This window comes from Chaetura pelagica, unplaced genomic scaffold, assembly GCF_000747805.2.
Source record: "Chaetura pelagica isolate M959 unplaced genomic scaffold, ChaPel_1.0 scaffold83, whole genome shotgun sequence".
Classification (NCBI taxonomy): Eukaryota; Metazoa; Chordata; class Aves; order Apodiformes; family Apodidae; genus Chaetura; species Chaetura pelagica.
Window position 1 is genome coordinate 5,551,665 of NW_009952893.1, and position 21,949 is coordinate 5,573,613.

The 21,949-nt window shown below is 37.8% G+C and overlaps 1 protein-coding gene across 1 annotated transcript; it reads right to left on the bottom strand.

The window, feature by feature from the left end:
• Nucleotides 1–7,214: 7,214 nt before the first annotated feature.
• On the bottom strand, nucleotides 7,215–21,854 carry TRAM1 (translocation associated membrane protein 1). The gene is made up of 13 exons (XM_009995600.1): nucleotides 21,698–21,854; nucleotides 21,300–21,307; nucleotides 20,928–21,213; nucleotides 18,940–19,026; nucleotides 18,243–18,364; nucleotides 17,929–18,045; nucleotides 17,068–17,126; nucleotides 16,595–16,679; nucleotides 12,940–13,010; nucleotides 12,746–12,850; nucleotides 12,042–12,185; nucleotides 10,941–11,101; nucleotides 7,215–7,858 (listed from the first exon to the last, which is right to left on the bottom strand). Exons 1-13 carry the CDS (start codon nucleotides 21,852–21,854, stop codon nucleotides 7,785–7,787), a joined length of 1,476 nt encoding a protein of 491 aa, XP_009993902.1. The 3' UTR covers nucleotides 7,215–7,784.
• Between the last annotated feature and the right edge of the window lie 95 nt (nucleotides 21,855–21,949).

Sequence of the window (21,949 nt, forward strand, 5' to 3'; positions counted from 1 at the left end):
GCTTTAATACTGGAGGTATACAGCCTGCTCTCTCAACTAGAAGTGAGGAAGTCGTTTCTGGCCAAATAAAGACAACTTCCAGGCCTGAAGAATATAACTTGGGTTTTACTACTGTGTCACCACCAGGAGTTGTGTCTGATTTAATTCACTGCTCAGTTTTCCAAGTTACAGCACAGATGCTGCTTAAAGGGAAACAAGGAACTGCTGCTGAATGTGCAGCAAAAACGTCGGCCTCTGGATAGATTTTTGCTGGCTCCCAGACACCCATCAATCGCAGCTGACAAAGCCTGCGGTGGCCTCTAGTGGCTGTTTTTCCCACATCCCAAACACATCATTTGGCTCGTATGACTGCAGCTGCTCCACCCCCATTAAGTGGCAGTGGGGCGAGATGATGATTCTGAGAGGTGCAGCAGGGGAAAAGTAAGGCAGGACTTGTTACAATAGTCCTAGATGCTATTTACATATAATTATCTGCCTGTTCTCAACAGCAATGGTTGAGTTAGTCACCTGACAGGTAAACACCTTGGTAACGTAGCCCTGGTTCTTAAAATATTTTTCATTTATTTTCTAACAACTTCTTTTTCAGCTACAATTTAAGCCAAACTGCTGAACAATGAAACCAAGAACCAGATGCATCTTCGTGGAAATCTTCACTTAACATTTTCTTTCAATTAATTTCAGTATTTACAATCTATGAATACAGGTTTTAAGAATAATTAATGTCAATCTGATGTATTTTGAGGGGAACTGAAGACCAAGATCCTGGGATCAACCCCTCTGCCATGCAACAAATCAAACCCATGGGAAGGTACCATTACTGGGAAGTTTCCTAAAAAGTCTCTCTCTCACTTGGGTAACAGTCCTCAGTTCCCTACTATCTTGCCTAGATCATAGAATCATAGAATAGTGAGGGTTGGAAGGGATCTCTGGAGATCATGAAGTCCAACGCCACTGCCAGAGCAGAATCACCTAGGACAGGTCACACAGAAACATGTCCAGACAGGTCTTGAAATTCTCTAGAGAAGGAGATCTATCATAAATGATCATGGTAGACATTCAAATTCTGATTGGATGAAAATTTATTCTTCTCTATCAGTGAAGCTGAAGTCTACAAAAGCTTAAAAAGTTGCTTAGCTGAGGAGCGTGGAGACACATAAATTTGAATAATAAGCTACCAGGCCACACCAGGCACTGTCCAGTGAAGGTTTTTTATGTGTTCTCCAAGTTCTTGGTTACCCTCTCAAGCTTGAAAGTGTTACTCAAAGGGTACAAAACTCTGCACAAGCATTACAGCAAACCAGCACCACCTTCCTGAGAGGTTGGACCACATCAAATTCTCAATTTGACGAAAGGTGAGAAACTCAGTCTTGAATTCCTGGTGATTTTGTGCAAGTTCCAGCTCCAGCTTGAGTTACAAGGCACTGCACTTCAGCCTTCCTGGCTCTGTGTTCCTTGGTTCAAGCAAATATCCCAAAACAGAACACTGTATTTGCTTCTCACTGGTACATCTCCTTGCTACTGATGCTGCTGGACTGTAAGCAAGGCCAAGTGGTACTTACATTCCTCCATTTTTGTAACAGACTATTCAAGCACAGTTTTCATTTGATACTCTTTATTATGATATCCAGGAAAACAATAACAAGGTGACTGCTTATTACAGCTTCCACAGACTGGGGCTCCAGGCCTAATTGTCCCAGGTACACACACACACGCGTGCACACACACACACGCACACACAAAAGACAACCCTTGCCACAAAGAATTTACAATCTAAATAAACATAACAAGGATAATGATTAATCAAGAAACAAAGAGGAGGCATCACCTGTGTGAAAACACAGGGTAGTCTTGGCTTGGCTTCTAGTCTGGAGTTCAAGAATTGGAATTCCTACTCTGTTAAAAGTTTTCTTACCACCATGGGCTGAATTTTTATCTGTTAATTACAACGCAAGATACATTCTTCAACATTTATAACCAACATAAGGAGACACAAAGCTCAAGTTCTAGACCATAATTTGTCAAGCTGTATACAGCAAAACTACAGCCTAGAGATTCAGAGATCTTAAATGCTCAGTTTCCTAAATGAGAAAGGCAATAACCGTGAACTGCAATATGGAAAACAAAACCATTCCAGGAATTCCAATTTCTGCTCACTCACTAATATATTTTTTGACTTCAGGATATCAAATTGCCTGACACTCTTATGTTAGGAATGAAGAAGTGACAACTGTGTTGTGCTGCATGACAATGCCTGACCTTTAATGTTAACCGCAATAAATAAGGAGAAAGAATGAATACTGAAAATTTACCAAAGTATAAAGCTGTGTTTTAGCTGTTCTGATTCTGCAAAAAGTTTCAAACACAAGAAGAAAATGGAGTTGTCATATCTGGCACTCACATTACAGACGTGCCAGCCTTGAGCTGGATAGAAGTATTTGCAGACACCTAAAATAAGTGATAGGACACATAGAAAGGGATCAAGAGCAAGTGTATTGGATTCAAAACTAGGTAGCATGTTTTGGTTTCTTTTAAACCTGAAATATGAGTTGTTGCCTTTTGACTTGTCAACATCAAAAGAACTTTTCTAAAAGGCAGAAAGAAGCCTACTGCAGCTGCAGCCCAGCACTTCTCACCCATCATTCACAGAAAGGGAGCTGATGGTTGCAGATGCTAATAGCAATTCTGTCGCTCCAACAGAAAGGCACTTGCTACCTGGATATGAGCTATAGTCAAACACTACATTGCAACATGTATTGTATCGTAATGTGTTAATCCTTAAGTTTCACTTCCTATTAAAAAGGTTCTGATGACACCTGGCACGCTGACGCACTTATTTCTAGCAAGTTTGATCCAGAAATACTCCAGCACTGCTTCTATTTTAGTTCTGGCCTTCTAGTTTAGTTCTGAGCATGCCAAATTCCTTAATGTTCACAGAACCAGGTTTATCAGAATCTAAACTCAGTACTTGAGGAACAATGAGTGGAGGAGACACCCACCAGACATCCACAACAACCTACAGTGTAAGAAAACCCCAAACCAAGCACGGGCTAATCCAGCACTCTAATGATAATCCACAAGTAACAATGTTAGAAATTCAAACACAATGAACAGATGATAACTGATGTCAGTCCTTCAAAGAGTGTTGTTTTGAAAGCATCCCCTGAATTTTCTCAAAGCCTTAACTTAGAAGGACATTTTTATACCCTGCATGAGAGGCAATCCAAGTATTTGCATACCAAGATGACTACTACTGCAGCCTCCAGGCATCAAACCCCAGCCCCCTGGAATGCAGCATCTCTGTATGCAGGCTCTCCTTGGCCTGTAAACGTTACAAACATCACGACCCTCTCTACTTTGTGTTCAAGTCCCTTCAATACTGACATTTTCCACAGAGAACAATTAAGACAGCAACGAGCAACACTTCATAGGAAGCCTATTGAAGCTGGTAGTTTCCATCTTCTATAACACAGGCTGAGTCACAAATGGAACCAAACCCAAGTATGACCTAGGAATCAGCTGGTGAACTTCCTGAAAACAGGAAAATAAAAATGAGCACAACTGAACAACCCCCAACCCCATACCTAGACAGGCATGCAACGCAATTCTTGCAAAGCTCTCTGGAAGACCCACTTCAATACATAAAGGGTTCATGTGGAGAAAGGAAAAAAAAATATCAAACACAAAAACGTAATAGTTTTTGTGATCCAAGAGAAACTATGTTTTCAGAATTCCTATATCTATACCACCAGTATCACCTTGCACTGCTTAGAAACCCCAAAAAGGTAACAGATAAAATATATCTCAGTGCAATGCAGCATATTGAGTACTTCCCCGTCCCTCACAACACCTGACAAAAATCCATTAACATTTAAACAGTTTGGCATGTAGGAGCTAACAGAGACCAGGTCCCTTCTGGGGCTGATGACTAGAAACCCTTCAATGAGATCTCCCAACTTATACTGGAATCCCATGTAATTTTCAACCAAATGCAGAGTTGAGTGGGGTAGCTGCCTTACAGCTGGATTCACCTTTTCCCTGCATCTTTTCTTCTTGCCTATATATAAATAATTGAGTACCTCCAGGATTACTATCTGGCAACTAATCTAGCAGAAAAGCAATCAAGCCAACAAGCCAGTTTTCAGCTGCACCAGCTCCCTCATCTAGCTCACCATGAAACCAGAAAAGCTTGTGCTAGATGAGGCAAGGGACAGAACCACAGTTTTAGCAACACCCTACATTACTTTCAGCTTAGCATGACCCTGAAAATGCTCCCTTTAACACCAAGTTTTGCCCTGGAAAAAAAATCACCTCAGGTGCCCTTAGTCAGAAATCTGCAAAGAGCAAAAGGACTGCAAGATGTAAATTAAACCTTTTTCCTGAAGTCTGATTACTTGCACCAAAGTACCACACTGCTTATTACAATTCTATGTAATGTAGTCTATAAACACAAATAAACTTTTCAAAGAATAAGTATTTAGAAAAAATATTAAATGCTTACCAATACCTACTGATTTTCCAAACGTGTTATCCCAACAAACATACTTAATTTACCTTTTAGCATATTCTAATGTCAGTAGAAATCGCCTATTCATTTTTTCTGCATGGCAAATCCCTTCATCATTCCTAATTCTGGGCACAGGGTCACCTAAAAAGCAGTATTTCCAAAGAGTCACATTCATTAATAATTCACACAGGACAAATCAATCTTCACTAGTCAAGAGGAGAAAGTGTCCAGATAAAAACAAAAACCTCTGAAAATTAATTTCAGCTGTTCTGCATTTCTTGTTTGTACTTTGAAGCTACATATAATCAATTAGTACAAGTAAAATACTGGTTCTGATAGGAGATTCTGGCACATAAACCAAACATTTTTGGAGGGTAAAATTTTGAAATAATCTGTTGTAATTTGAAAAATTCTGAGAAGATGGAGCAAGGAAGATGGGATCTAAGGAAAAAAAAACCCCACAATAAACAAACAGAACAAACCGTATCTACAGTCTGTTGAACTATTCAATTCAAATGTATCTATGATTTGTGGGACCTAGTAACAGACCAGGATAAATTACTGCAGCCTAAGCAAAAAATATTTTATTAGGCATAGGAATATAATAATGGACTTTTCAGTCATTTCCATTTCTAATTTTCCTGCTTCCATACTTAAGAAAACATGATTAGACAACTAATGTTCTTCCATCTTACTGAATCCCAGATTAGAAACAAGGGGCCAAAATGCAGCAGCATTTAAAAATCAGTTAGGCAATTCACAAGAAGTTATTCACAGTGAACAATAATCGTATGCCAAAACAAGTAGTATCAAATGGAAATAAATAGAAGTCTCAAAATCTTCTAAATTCACAGGGGTTTCCACCCCAAGGTAAAAAACCAAAAATTACTGCTTCTGCCTCATCCAAAATTGTATGTATTTTTACACAAGAGACAAACTGGCTTTCAGTATCTTATCCAAATTCTAGAACAACTAAAATTATTCCCTATTACTCAGCAGAAAGCAACAACCTTATAGAGGCAAGGATGAAGATTAAGCCATTGTGAAAACAAAAGTGCTTTTTTCCAAGTCCAAAGGCCAAGAATGTCTATAAGGGCAGAAGGAGACAAAAAGCAAATGTCAGAATCAACAGGCAAGAAGATACTATTTTAAAGTTTTTGGAAGTCAACCTAAAATTTACATTTCAAGACTACTGTACTAAAGAATGAGGTACAAGAAACAGTTTGCCTTAGGGCAACAACTACTACAACCCTCATACAATAAGTCTTAAAAGATCTCAGGATGCACCTTAAACACTCACTTTGTAATTTGTTCCTCCAACCTTTATGACTTTTACTGCCCCAGGAACAAGCAGGTGTCACAACCAAACTGATACAGCGTACAAGTACCAGACTAGAAACTTCACTTTTGACTTACAGTACAACTTCAGAGCAAGGCACACAGAATTTATGAAGGTCTTTTTAGAAACAACAGACATGAAACATGATTTTGTGCAGCGATTATTTAATGTATGCAGTTCCCTCAAAATTTCAGAGTTCAAATTTTCCAGTTTCATGGTCAGATTAGGTAGATTCACAGTTTCACCAAAAAAATTATTATTTCTTCCAATCAAGATATTGTGTAGCTACTTTCACTGGAGCAGATGGGGCATATTACAGGGCATGCTGCCCCTGAGTACTCATGTTAAGCAAGTCCAAGTCTACAAAGCCTCCTTCAGGAGCTGTGAAGCAAGTACTCAGGAACTGTGACTGAAATTAGCTGAAACATAATAAATTATACTGCAATAACTCTAAGTAGCACGACATGATTGAGGAATGGATTGTTACTTGCAGTCAAGATTTTGTACTAGAAATGTTTATTCTGTATAGTAAGCAACCAAACTGCAGAAGATACAGAAGGCAGATATATTAGCTTCTTGGGTATAAACTCAACTATGATAACAGTTCTTAATTACAACTACTTTATTTATCTGCTTGATTGCTCACACTTACTACTCTCAATCGATAAGCACTCCAATACTTGGGTGAACTTGACAGACTAATTTAGCAACTTCTTCTCAAGACTGAATTACATCTCTTAACTCTTTCTCTCAAGTGAAATGGGTTGAATTATACCCATTATAAAAGTGTACAGAGGAAACACTAACTGCATATTAAACTGGAAAATTAACTAGAGAAAGCTTCACATTTAACACAATTATGAAAGACAGAAATTGGAAAGAATCTTAAATTAAGATTTTTCCAGTTGTAGCAAAGGGCACAATAAATCAATTTTAAGAAGTTGTAGCTTTTAAATATTTTTTCATAAAAATATATATAGGAGAAATCAAACTACTTCCTAACAGAGATGAAACAAAGCAAAGCAATTAGAATAAAGGAATGTTTCTCATAACTTGATCCATTTATCTAACAAATTCCCTCTTCGTGGAGCATTAAATGCCTCCTAAACCAAACACACTGTAAGAACCTTCACCCTCTAAAATCAGACAGACAAGTTTTCAGAGAAGGTCCAATGCACACAAATTCTCCAAGATACATACACTTCAAAAGCACAGACAGAATGTAACAGTGCGACTCAAATCAACTCTTTCTATGCCCATACACTCTCCCTTCTAATTTCCAAGTGCTAGAGCTGTATCTCAGAAAAGTTTTTTGTTCCTTCCAAGAGATTTCTAACCAACAAACAATAAGACTCTGCAACATTTCCAATTAGTTCAGTTTTTTTTTAATGGTATGGGGCAATTCTTAGGGCAGACACTGTGTAGCTATTAACTACAAAATAAAGAGGTTTATCGGGGTGGTTTTGGAATCCCAATTTGAAATGTAAATTTGAATCAATGCAATTAACTGAAAAGCCAGAGTATCTAAAAATGCACACTAAGTTTTCACTTCAATTTTGCAATACTTCTTGAAGAACCTAGAAAACGTGAAGTTGGTAGAACAGTATCTATCACCAGGATTAAAAAACTGGAAGGAAATAACACATTGCCACAGTGATTCTCATTAAGTGAAGTTATTTTGTCCCAACAAATGTTTAAAAAAGTGTCAATGTTATTTAAAAAGTGTGGTATCCCATTCCCCTCCCCCAAGTATTTGAAGGCAGATAAACCTTTTTCCTTAGTCAAAATGAGTTTTAAAAAAAGTTTCTGAAACAACAGCAATAATCAAAAAACATGAATTGTATTTTCTTTAATCCATAACATCTCTAGTGTTGAAGGGCCATCCATGTAAAAAGCAGATTCTTTGGGGACATTAGTCAATTAACTTAATAAAACCCAGTTTTACGAGGATTTATCCTTCCTGCTGCGAGGCGAGTCTGCTCCATTTGAGGTCACTGTTCCATTTATTCCATTTTCTAGAAAAAAGAAGAAAACATTTTTCAAATATGAGACACTTTATATTTAATTACATTTTTGTAGGTTCTATGCACACAGCCTTTTAACTCTTTTCTAATGCATCTTCTTTGTTAAACTTCATCATCATCGTTGATAATGCAACAGCCTAATAAAGCTTTTACAAAGTCCAAAATTTTAAGTTCAATACAGTGAAGTTTTCTGACATGGCCAGACACTGAAATGTGTGCATTATATACATCTAGACTTAAAACCAAGATGAGCTGCAGTGTTTTAGAAGATGTTATCTTAAAAAGTAAAATACTCAACCTGTAGATGAGACTGTCCTGTGAAATTTGGGAGACACGCAGTATATAAACAATTCCCTGGTACAGGTCTTTGTTTATCCCACCTATTTAATATTTTAATACTTGCTAAAATTACACTCCTTCACTTACAAGCTGTTCACATAAAGGAAATCTTTATACACGAACACATAATTTTTGAAGTATATACTTTAGCATACAGAATTTATTTATGTTCTGATGAAGATATAAGATAGACAGAAGTAAAACAGTAGTTAGAAATTATGTGTACATGGGAAGACTTTAAGCAAAAGACCAGGCACCTAAGAACACAAAGCAAGAAGAACATGTTAGCAGCTGCCATTCTCTACTTCTATCCCACTTGTGGGCAAACCTGGAAGTCTCAAGAATTTTAATCTGTACAAGACTGTGAGTATTTGACACCAAAAATTTACCCTAGAACAATAACCCACAATCTATGGATTTATAGCACACACAACTTACAGTGGTATTACTGTGAATTAAAAGTACACCCTTTATTCAGTGTCGCCACAACCCAAGAAAGCAGAGATGTTGCCTGCCAGTAAATCATACTTATATGAGTGCACAGCCAGCTACAATGCTTGCTGGTTAACAACTCTGCTCCAAATTACAGTATTGTTCTGATTTCAAGCAAGTGTTACTTTTTTTTTTTTGTACAATTTACTGGTTAAATCATTGTTTTCCATCTGCAGATGTGTTGCAGGTCACCACATACTGTGGCCAATAAACAAAAACAACTGCTTATTTCCCTCTCTCCCCCGCTAGACCCAAATACTCCCATTTAAGCAAACAAGCAAGATAAAAAAAACACTCCAAAACCCAACCAGAAACATACATGGGAATGAGACCAGACAGAGGCCCAATTAGTTCCACAGTTACTGTCTAAGTCTATCCAGCATATTTGGTTGTAAATGAAACACCATTTTAGGCCTACATAAAGCAGTCTCAGGTTACTTTTCAAAAAGCTTGTGTTATTCTCATGTCAAACAGCTTACAAACAATGAGCTACACCCCAGCCAGCTAACTGAAATCCTATTTTCTTAAACAGTTAAGTCAAAACAAATGAAAGAAAACCAAGAACAAGAATCAACGTGTGCCTGGGTACTCCACCTACATCACCAGTAGGATTGTTCTACTGCCATTTCTTGGTTATGGCATAGTCTAAAAGTAATGCATCTTATTGTGCCTTGCTTCCCAAAAATTCACCCAGCCACAAGAAAAAAAAAAAAGACTGTTTTAAACAGTTTAATTGCATATATTACTCTTTCAAAGATACTGTCTTGCTGCATTCTGTGCGAGTGTTCTGACCAGATAACATTACAGGAATCTTAAAAACCAAAAGAATCTGAAAGGTTAGTGCTGTTTCAGATTACAAAGTTATTTTCATTCCATTTAAAGTAAATTGTAAAATTCTCCAATCTTTAGACAGGCATAGCTCAATTATTTTGTGAATTAAACCACAAGTCCAATTAATGGCTCTTCTCACCACTTGTTTACCACTTGCAAGTCTCTATTGAGTTGAGTGAAAATCAGCAAATTCACCAAATTACATGAATGAAATAGTTTAAGATATTTAAAAAAGCTACTACATTTTGACTTGCTGATTAAAATGTCATTTAAGCTTATGTTTCAAAAATATTTGCCTTAGAAGATTAATTCAACTCCACAAAAACATACTAAGACAAAACATATGAAGCTCTGATTAAGTAGGACACCTATACGTGAAAATCCCAACAACACACAAAAGTCAAGTCATGGTAATTACAAGTCATCAAATGCAAGCACAGAAATAATCTAAAGCACAATACTTTAATAAAAAAGAAACCTGGAAAAAAAAGATAATTGATTTGATCTCTGATCACAAATCCTAGTTCCCAGTGCAACTGGTTTTCACTCACATTATGTTCAGTAGATCAAAAAGTGGAATGGGTTGGCAGTATGTGATTGGTAGCAAAGGACTGTGCTGCAATAAGCTTTTGAAATGACTCAAGCAGTTTTAAAAAGGGTGCAGAAGTTATTCAAGCTATTAAATACACAGATGTTTAACTGTCATTCCACAGAAATACTTTGAGGAGTTTTCTTTTTTTTTAATGGAGCACATAACTTTCCTTGGAGAAAAAAAAAGCATTCAGTTCTTCTTTCATGCCCTTTGCCTTAAAAGAGTGTGACATAATCCAAAAAAAGTTAAATTATGTCATTAATCCAATTCCAAATGCTTCTACACAGGTTTAGACTAGTAAGTAGTTAATACTTCTCCTTAAAAGAAGTATCAGAATTTCATTTTTTGTAAAAACAGTCCTGTATAAGCTTATTTACTGGATCCTCAAGCCATCAACCTTTCCCTAAACTTCAGAGTTCAGAGGCAAGAAAAACGAGCTTGAAATTCATTGCAAGAAAAATCTGGAGGCAATTGATTATGGGAATAGATCTAAACATGTGTCTGTTTTCTTTTCATAAGGGAGCAAGGCATAAGCATGACACATTTTGCTCAAGTAATAAAATTAGTCATAATAAAAATCTCGTGTTGCATTCAATAAAGAAACTGTAATTCGTTCAATCAGAAGACAAAAATCAGTTAATACGTAGTGAATTTTACAATCCACAACAATAGCCACCAATACTCTTCCTCTAACTGTATCATCTCACTTGCAAGTGAAATATAAAATGTTTCCTTAGCAATTAAGATTTTAACAGGGTTCTCCATTACCTAAAGTTGGTTTTGAGCAGGCGAGGCAACAGGAAAACAGAAAATACAAACCTCTTTCTTTTCTGGAGTTCTTTCCTTTAGCTGTTATGAACTTCTTTTTCACTGACTGAGGCTGAGAAGAAGAATGTTCTCTCCATCTCCGAAGCTGGAAATTAATAAACTTCCACATCATAAATGCTTGGGCCAAGCAGATGGAGGCCAGCACACTGATTCTAGAAACATACAGGTAAAAGTTATCAGTAAAATTTATCTCATTCCAAGGAAAGTAGAACACCACCTCAGACAGCTTTTGTATGTCATAAACTGCCTCTTTACTGAGGTTCCTCAAACATATTAGAGTGGTTTGTTTTAGATGACACAAGTTTGTAAAAGTTCCAGGTTTTTGTTGTTGGGGTCTTTTCTTTGTTGCTTATGATTATATTTTTACTTCTCTCCCATTCCCCGAGTAACATCCATTTTCTAAACCATGCACAAATTGGCTCACGCTGTGTGACTGGCCTTAGCACAGCTGAAAAAAAAATAGTGAGAGTGAAGTCTTTGCCCCTCCATCAGAACTGGGAATCACTGGATTTCCTCCCTCCTTTCTCAGTACTACTCTCAAGATACCAGGTAGTAACAGCTGAAAATGGCTGAAAAGAGTCTAGCAGTTCTGCGTAGCAATCCTGCAGGGTAATACTGACACTGTCAATGTTTTAATAACTACCTTTTCTGAATTTAATTCATAAAAAGGCCAAGTGGTTGGCTGAACATTTGTAATAAAGGCAGAGAAAGAGGCAGGAATCTTCAACCAGGACCACAGGTGCTCTGGGCATAATGCCTTGACCTCTCTAGATAAAGTAGGTGCAATTATATCCAGAATTCAATTTATTAACTCTAAAACATTTGAAAGTAATCTCTGTAATTGGGTATTCCCTTTAATTCTGTTTTGCTGTCGAAAGAGAGCTACAGATTTCTCACCTGTAGTCTGTAAATTCTTAATTCTTTTCACGGTGCCTTATAAGTTTATTACAGAAGCTATTCCTTTTGATCCTATTGGTTTCATGAAAACACCTAACCATTCAGAATCACTAGAACTAATGCCATACCATTTATATTACTTATTTAATACAGGTTTACAGCTCATGCTTAAGAAGTGTTCCAAGTGTACTGTACCTAACAGCCAGGATATTGAAGTTTCCAGTACTGAAATTCAGCTGCTGATCTTCTGCTCTTGCCAGCCCAAATCCAAAAGTGAGGACTGAAAGAATCAAGGTGAGAAGCCTTGCCAGAACAAAAAGAACTGCCCACAGTGAAAATCTACAAAGAAAAACATCACAAACACTAAATGAATTTTCCATTCACAACATAAGTACTAATTGTTTGAAATTTAAGAACTCACCTAAATTATTTTGCACCTATCCTAGTCTTGTATTTCTAGTACTCATAGAAGACAAAAAGCAAGAAAAGCCCTGCCTCAATCTTTTTCTACAAACCAGAATTATGTTCTGAAAATTAATTTCAACTCAACAGAAGGTGCTTTCTATTACTATTAGAACATAACCATGTTATTAGTCCCTACAGAACTACCTGTACTCACAACCTATGCTATTCCTTTCCCTTTTTTTTTTAATTAGTACATAGTGTAAGATTTTATTTTATTTCATTTTGTACCACTACTAACATTTCCTTAAATAGGCAAAAAAGATTTAAAAAAATAACAGTTGTTTTAGAGATACAAATAATAAAACTAGTCTGGAGAACTGGGACTTCTAAGAAAACACTGTTTGAGCTTCTTTGTAATTTTGGTTTCTGGTTAGTTAAATGTACACAGCTTTGAGACAGAAATTACATTAATTTCAAAGATAAACACTACTTACCCTTTCTGGTATCTTTCATCACTGAAGTAGAAAAGACGGGATATGTGGAAAAGAAATTCAACGAAGTAATGCAATACCAGAAGAACAAGTCCAAGATGGGTCAGACTATCAAAACATATCAAACAAACATTCAGACATTTTGTCAGATGCTTAAGATAGCGAATGAAACCAGCAAAAATTTACAATCTACTTACTTCAGAAGATAGGCTCCAGCAATATGAAAGACATAAAGTCCAATGTAGACAATCTGGCGAAAGATATCTTCCTAGTAGGAAGAAAAAAGTAATTATGCATTATACACAACATGATACACTATTGTACAATGTTATATACAAGTTAATCTCTAATCTTGGAAATTCTTGGTTTATAAGCTACCTTAATATGGCCCATTCTGGTACTGAATTACCCAGCCTAGATAATCTAATTCTACACATAACTTACTGCTTACTTACCAGTAACATTCAGTATCTTACACATACACTGTTGTGAGAAAACGTATCAAACATCAAAAATATGGCTTTTAAAAGGACCCATTTTTATTTGACATGACTACTATGAATTTCATTAGCTATTACAAGAGTTATTTGGTATGTTTTACTGTATCATCTGTTAACTTCCCACAGTTCCTCATGTTTGCTGCCCATCAGATTCTGTCAGATTGCTCCAAAAATGTGTCTGGAAACCTTTTCATTTTGGTCTATAAGTGTTGACATCTATTTTAAAAACTGAGGATCTTCCAAGATTCTGGCATACTGTTGCTGGCAAATGCAGAGAATGTTCTTAACCAGTCATTCTAAGCCACACGGTTACATTTCAAGCTAGGTTTTAGTCAGCTTTCTTCAGTTGAACACTTCATGGAGATGAAATAACGAAGAAGAGGCACAAATTCAAGTATAGACACACAGCACATGGAAAGCAGGTGTCATCTGTGAACAGAAGAATCAGTAAAGTATGCTAGATCACAATGGAAGTCTGTCTTGAAGTGGTATACTGAGTACAGTAGTTTAAGAAACTCCTCCTTTATGAAGATCCCAAATTTCAAGCAAGGAGCTCTAGCTTTGTCTTGTATACATGTAATACAAAAAAAAAAAAAAAAGGGCTAAAAATGTAATCTTGTAACATCTATGCTATGTTACGCAATACTCCAGCTCAAGGCCAACAAAAGCACAGAATCAAATAACTTGTGGCAACAGCAAATACCACACATGTGCACAAAGAGCAAGAAACAGATAAAGACCAACTCTAAATCATCTGAAAGAAAACAAAACCCAAGTTACTTCAGACAAATTAGCAAATGCTCAGGACAAGCATTCAGTTTCTCAAAATACTACCAGGACAAATCTTATGCACTTCATCTTCCGAACTCATGTAACAATTGAACAGCTTGTGCTGCCTGCTTTGATGAACTGTCAGAGAAAGAAGGCCTGACAGCTGAATTAACACAGGTGGGGGATACACTACTGTACAGATAGCTGAATCAGGAACATCTTTTCTTGTGTATGTCAGCAGTACAGACAACTGACTAGAAGAAACCAGTTCCTTCAAGAGAAGGAATAAGGCAGAGAAGCCAAGATTGCAGAGATTCAACTGTGGTTAAAGTGGTATCAACTATGAACTTGCTAAAACAAATGAAGTAACACTCTTAAAATTAAATGCAAAAGACAAGAGGCCAAAATTCCAAGCAGTAACCCAGTAAACCACTATTATTCAATATACAGCACTTCTGATACTTGTAATAGCTTTCTTGAATTATGTTAAAAAAAATAATCAGTGTTCATACTTCATCTGATCAGTAAGGAAAAAAAATAACTCTCAACGCTATTTTCCCAAGCTTCTTCTAGACTCTCAAGCAGAGACCTGCAGTTATGTAACATGTAAGCTCTTGACCAATGCAGAACTCGGGCAGCAGAGAGGCTGACTGGTCACAGAGTAACAATAGAATCACAGACTGGTTAGACCCTTCAGCTCAACTCTTCCTGGCAGGGACAGCTTTCACTGCATCAGGCTGCTCAAAGCCCCATCCAACCTGGCCTTCCTATCCAACACATCCAAGAAAGTGGCATCCACTTCTCTGAGCATCCTGTTTCAGCATATCACCGCCCTTATAATAAATAATTTCTTCCTATCTAATAAAAATCTACTCTCTTTCAGATTAAAATAATTGCTCCTTGTCCTGTCACTACAGGCCCTAAGAAAAAGCCCTTCTCCACCTTCCTTATCAGGTCCCTTCAAGTATTGAGTGGTCACAGTAAGGTCTCCCTAGAGTCTTCTCATCCTCAGGCTGAACAACCCCAACTCTCTCAGCCTTCACAGAAGAGGTGCTCCAGGCGCTCTGATAATTTTTTGTGGCCCTCCTCTGTACTGTCTCCAACAGGTCCATGTCTTTCTTGTGCTGGGGACCCCAAAAGTGGACACAGTACTCCAGGTGGGGTGTCATGAGAGTAAAGCAGAGAGACAGAATCACTCCTGTTGGTGTGCTGGCCATGCTTCTTCTGATGCAGCCCAGGATACAGTTGGCTTTCTGGGCTGCAATTGCACATTGCTGGTTCATGTCCAAGTTTTCATCACCCAGTAGCCACAAGTCCTCCTCCACACGGCAGCTCTCAACCCCTTCATTCCCCAGCCTGTAATGATGTTGGAGATACCCATGACCCACATGCAGAGCCTTACACTTGGCCTTGTTTGCACTTCTTGAAGTTTGTACGAGCCCAGCCCCCAAGCCTGTCAAGATTCCTTTGGATGGCATCCCTTCCCTCAAGCAAATCAACCACACTACTCACACCACTCAGCTAGCATCACCTGCAAACTTGCTGAGGGTGTATCAAACCCTCTGTGTGCCATTGACAAAGTTAAGAAATAGCATTGGTCCCAGAATCAATCCTTGTAACTAGTTTTCACATAGACATTGAGTAACTGACTGTAACTCTTTGGAAACAGCCATCCAGCCAGTTCCTTATCCATCTTACAGTCTATCCAACTAATCCATCTCTCTCCAGTCTGTAGGTAAGAATGCTGTGGGGGAACAGCCTTAACAGAAGTTCAGGTAGATGACATCAGTAGCTCTTCCTAATCTATTGATGCAGCCACTCTACGGCAGAAGGCCATCAAATTAGTCAAGTATGATTTACCCTTTGTGGAACCATGTTGAAGACTTCAAAACAAACATTTTAAAACAAAACTGCATATGAAAAGTAAGCCTGAGCACAATTATGCAAAGAGACTACTTAAATTGGCAATTGGGAGGCAACTTGAGTGCTACAGAAAATCCACAGTAAACACAGTGTTTTGAGAATCCCAACACAGAAAACACTCAAGGAGAAAAGGATGCTGTTAAAAATGGAGCAATGTCCATATACAACTAGCCAGAACTTCTGCTGAGGACAGTGGTATTTAAATACAATCTTGGAACTTAGTATTTTGTGGATTTATCAAATTATTCACTGCCTATATTCTACACCTGTATCATGATTCATGAAAAATTTCAGATTTCAATGAGACTATTGAGTCTACCAACAACAATAAAAAAAAGTGAAAAGAAAATCTCACTTTCATTTGCTCATGGAAAAATTAATTTAGTAGGCAAGAAACACTTGTAATTTTTTATTACCTGCCAGATAAACAGCATTTTTACTGCAGCTAGACATACAGGATTCAACTGAAAAGAAAACCCGTACTTTCTCACATGGACTTTTGAGCACTCAAAATTCCATCAGGAAAAATAGGTAACACAAATAAGGGCAGGTTAGGAAATCCAGAGTAAAACATTACTCTGGAAGTCCAAAAGAAATAACTGTTCCACTGTTTGAGTCGCTTTGTTTGGAGTTCTTTCAATTCACGTTTTAAACTTACTTTTTTAGTTTTCTGGAAGTATAATTCTGGCAAAGCATGAAACCAGTATGCCAACTGTAAGATGTAGAAAAACTTCATTTGAAACCTGTACAACACAGCAAGAATTGAAGAATATTACTTTTTTAATAATCAACTTTAAGAAACCTTCTAGAGAGCACATTTAGTCACTGTCTCCCAAGACAGAAAAATATAGATGCTTCAAGCCAGCCAACTCAAGAGTAAGGTTTTTAAAAAAACAAAATCACTAAGACAAATAAAGTTTGCAAAAACTTAGTTCTTTAAATAAGAACCCACAGAAAGAGAACTCTGTATGTTACAAATTGACGGAGAATCAAGTTCTCCATGAACACAAGCAAAAATAGTGACTAATGTAGTTTTACAGACTGCTTGTTCTACACATATTGTACATGACACATTCTAATTTTAAAACACCCCTTCCTCTTCCTCGCATTCCCCTAAGAAAGAGGTCTTACGGAATCAGAGTGTGCGGATAGTCTCTCCACAGAGAAGTTGGATCTGATATATAGTTCTCCTAAAAAGAAACAACCAAACAAAAAAACGCCAATAAACCTTCAAAGATAGTACTTCCAAGTCAGAAGTAATGAACATATATACAATGTGCATACAAATGTGCACTTCTACACACACAAGTAAAAGTTGCATATTAATATATTTCCTTTTAAAAAAACAAGTCAAACAAAAAAAGAGAGTTCTATAGTCTTAAGAAAATAAAGAACAACCAAACCAAGCATTCATTCTACATAGTGTCCTTATGAGATGGAGGTTATTTCAGCATCACTACAGCCATAAGTCTTCCCTTGTGAACTGCTGTAAAGCTTTGAGCTTAACTAAGGGAAGTTTTTTCAGAAGCCATTCTGTTAAGGGAAAAAAAATCATCACACTCTTCTCCTTTTTGAAACTAAGCTCGTTTACACACAGTTGCTAGCAAAGAGGATGCCACCTGAGCCTACAGCAATCTGTCCACATACCCCTTCCCACGGCTGTTAAAATGCTATGTATGATGCTTTTTTAACCATTCTTTTACACTAATAAGCCAACACAGAATAACTACAGAGAACGAAGCACCACAATAGAGTTAAAAAGTTTTACCTCATTCAGCTGACAGCAAATCAAACTAACTCAGACTGAGCAACAGTAATGCTACTGGACTTTATATTCACTGATGACTACAACCTACGAAGAATCCCTAAGCTTCTACCCACTTTAATATTAAAACCAGCTAAAAGCAGAACAAGCCAAAAACTTAATTTATCAACATCATAAGTGAGGGTTTTGAAATCTTGTAACACAAACAGAAGATAAATCATACTTACAGAGACAAGAATACTTGTTCCCCAAACACAGGAGAAAAGGTAGAATGCACTAAGTTGCCCAGACTCATTGAACTTGCTATGCTTTGTTTTTGAAAAGTGCATTTTCCTGTTAATTTTCTGAAATGAAAAGTCCATTGTTATTTACGTGCTGCAGTACTCAACATTTACCTGTTAACTGCATTAGAACATCTAAAAGTTTCAATGTATGTTTTAACAATTACAATCTTTAATGCAAAAGTTTATTTTAATGTTAATAAAGTCTAATTAAAACCTGACAATTATCTTGATGAAAGGAATTCGTATTTTGTACTTACATCTAGTACGTACTCCTGAATTATAGCATGTATGATTATTGCTACTAGCATGTAAAAGAAAATCGTAGCCAAGTCTTTGATGCCGTAGTGATAGAGAGAAACTGTTTCTGCAGATTGTTCTTCTAAAAGACAAACAGAATTAACAGTTAGGCATCAATACAGTTTAGTGGCTAATAAGTCTGCTTCTCGAAGTGAAACCTTTCAGCTTGCAGCCAGCTAAACAAATAGAAGTCAAATGAAACTGCCAGCATGAGCTAGGTCACTAGATTTATAGTAGTCTTCTTCATCACATCACAAACTAAATTAGATTTTGAAAGATGTACTACAAAAATGAACACTTTAAGTGCACTCAGGAAGCTTACCCAAATGCACCCAAAGGGGACTAAAAAAATTATGTTGAACTAACATGCCACTTTGACTAGTAAAGATTGACATTTGTAAAACCAGATTAAGTATTAACATTAACTTATTCACCGGTCAGATGGTGTTTCAGCACTAATGATGAAGCCAGCAGAACAGAAACATTGCCCTAAACCTAATTAATTAAAATGGAGTTTTACTAAAAATAAAAGTCCCTGAGAATTGCTTATTATCTACTCAAACTGACAAATTAACTTACCCTCAGTCTAGAAAGCAAGACATACTAATAGTGTCTGAACACACTTACCCCATAACTAACTTCTTGCAAGATACCTACCTGTGGCAGGAATGGTAACATTATACTGAAGTGTAACAAAAATGACAGCTGCTTTTGCTGTGATCTGAAAGAGAAAAAACAAAAGGGCTACAAATTCTCACCGAATAAACTATATTCAACCAAAACCATTTGCCCATAGTTTTAGTAACCTTCCCCAACATTCCTGTCCCATCCCATTATTCATATTATCACGCCATTTGTCTGACTTTCCAAAGGCAGAACATGTTGCATTACCTCTATAGGCTTGTTTACAGAATACCCTATCTCCTAAATGAAATATCCTTGAAATTGCTTCTTACAAATAGTGTTTTCTACAATGTTAAAATAAAACCATGTGCTGCAATTCTTTCTTCGGTCCACGCTGTATTATTACATTAACAGAACATACAATATCATGTCATCCCTAGACACATGTGTACATGATACATGTAGCAAAGGCTGAGAATAAGCTTAATTTAAAACTACTATTTTTCCTTTTTTTACAAAAATTGAAAGTCAGTACCATATTAATAAATCTGAACAATTTGGAAAATGTGGACAGGAAAGGAGAAAAGGCACAAAGAACAGAGTAACATTTCAGGCCAGCTGCATGCCAACTCAATACAACTAGCATTCTTTTGACCCTGGGGATCCTTTGGCAAGAAGCGTAAAACAGAAGAAATTTAATAGTAGAGGTACTTTCCCTTTACAAGTGAGAATAAGAAAAAGCAGAATGAATAAAAGAGACGAGGGTGGGGGGAAAGTTTGTTCTAAACCCTATTTTTCTTTTGAGGGGTGGGTACTACAGAAACACAAAGAAATAAGCATGAGCACCAGTTTCTGTCTGTCAATAAGCATGAATTTTCAACTTTACACAACCTTGTTGAATACCAACATGAATCAGCACGTCTTAAGAGAGAAGGAAAAATAACTATTATTTACAGTATTTATGATCTGATAATTTCTTACTGCTATAAAAACCTAGTATCTTTGTCGCATTTACAGAACCAACAAAACCCCTCCCCCCAAAACCCAAACTCCTTTACAAAACTTGGATGGATGCTTTGAGTACCTGAATATATTTACTAGGTTCCTACTACCAGCATTTATTATAATTCACAAGAAACAAGATCTGTTTGTTTTTAAAACGACCGCTTTGTAAATAAGCGTTAAGATTTTCTAGGAATCCCTGAATACAGTGGACTGCATGTAACTTCAGGGAATCCAACTGGTTTGCCTGAATTAGTGAAGTTGCCTACAGCTTCCTGTTCCTCAAGGGAGCCTTCAGAGGACAATTCAAAACGTCAGACAATTCTGAACTGCCCTTTGAAGGCTCTGTCAGCTACTCACACAGTCCTAATTCAGCTGCGCAAGGCAGGCATTACGAACACCTGACCATACCAACGTTAACCACAGCAGGTAATTTCCAAGACCTACACCAAAGCTTTTAAAACATCACAACAATCTTCTCAGCCATAGCACATATATCTGTACCAACAAAGGCATAGAGCCGTTTTATGCCGGGCTAGAAAACATCCATTAAAAAAAATAATAAAATTGAAACAAAGAAGGCTTCAGCACAACGAATCCCCCCTAAACTTCCCATCTTACCAGTAATACTGTAAGCACAGTAAGCCAGAAGTAGACATAAAAGGTAATGGTTTAAGTCCACCTCTTTAATCCCAGCTCCCAGAATACCACCATATAAGGACTGTCTTTGTGATTTTTGATAGTAAACCCAAACATAACAGCTTTCTTGGTCCGCTCTGCTTTTTTTCTTTTCGTATGTATTTTTTTTCTCCTAACTGCACCGGCCTCTAATGCTGAGCAAGTATCAGCAGCTGGATCAAATTATTCTAAAACCCATCCATATGACAAAAAGACCCACAACTCTAAACAAATGGCCAAAGTACCAGAAAGGCAGAAACAGCCAACAAAAATGGAAGCGTTTTATTTTTGACAGGGCACTACTGAGAAGAACATTTCCAGAAGTCACAGAGAGAACCTACACCTTTCCAGCTCTCCCAGAAAGCAGCCGACAGGAGGCAAAAATCCGCCCCTTCGGATCAGCAACCCCCAGCCGAAGGTTTTGCCGCCGCCGCACACCCCTCCAGCCGAGCTGATGAACTTTTTCGCGTCGTTTCGGAAGCGCTTCGATCGCTGCATCCCACACGGGGCCCTAGGCCTGCGGGGCAAACCCGAGCCGCGGGGGCAGCCCCGGGCAGGGCCCGCCCCCCGCGGCCGCCCGGCGCGCACAACACTGCCAACAAAGGCATAGAGCCGTTTTATGCCGGGCTAGAAAACATCCATTAAAAAAAATAATAAAATTGAAACAAAGAAGGCTTCAGCACAACGAATCCCCCCTAAACTTCCCATCTTACCAGTAATACTGTAAGCACAGTAAGCCAGAAGTAGACATAAAAGGTAATGGTTTAAGTCCACCTCTTTAATCCCAGCTCCCAGAATACCACCATATAAGGACTGTCTTTGTGATTTTTGATAGTAAACCCAAACATAACAGCTTTCTTGGTCCGCTCTGCTTTTTTTCTTTTCGTATGTATTTTTTTTCTCCTAACTGCACCGGCCTCTAATGCTGAGCAAGTATCAGCAGCTGGATCAAATTATTCTAAAACCCATCCATATGACAAAAAGACCCACAACTCTAAACAAATGGCCAAAGTACCAGAAAGGCAGAAACAGCCAACAAAAATGGAAGCGTTTTATTTTTGACAGGGCACTACTGAGAAGAACATTTCCAGAAGTCACAGAGAGAACCTACACCTTTCCAGCTCTCCCAGAAAGCAGCCGACAGGAGGCAAAAATCCGCCCCTTCGGATCAGCAACCCCCAGCCGAAGGTTTTGCCGCCGCCGCACACCCCTCCAGCCGAGCTGATGAACTTTTTCGCGTCGTTTCGGAAGCGCTTCGATCGCTGCATCCCACACGGGGCCCTAGGCCTGCGGGGCAAACCCGAGCCGCGGGGGCAGCCCCGGGCAGGGCCCGCCCCCCGCGGCCGCCCGGCGCGCACAACAC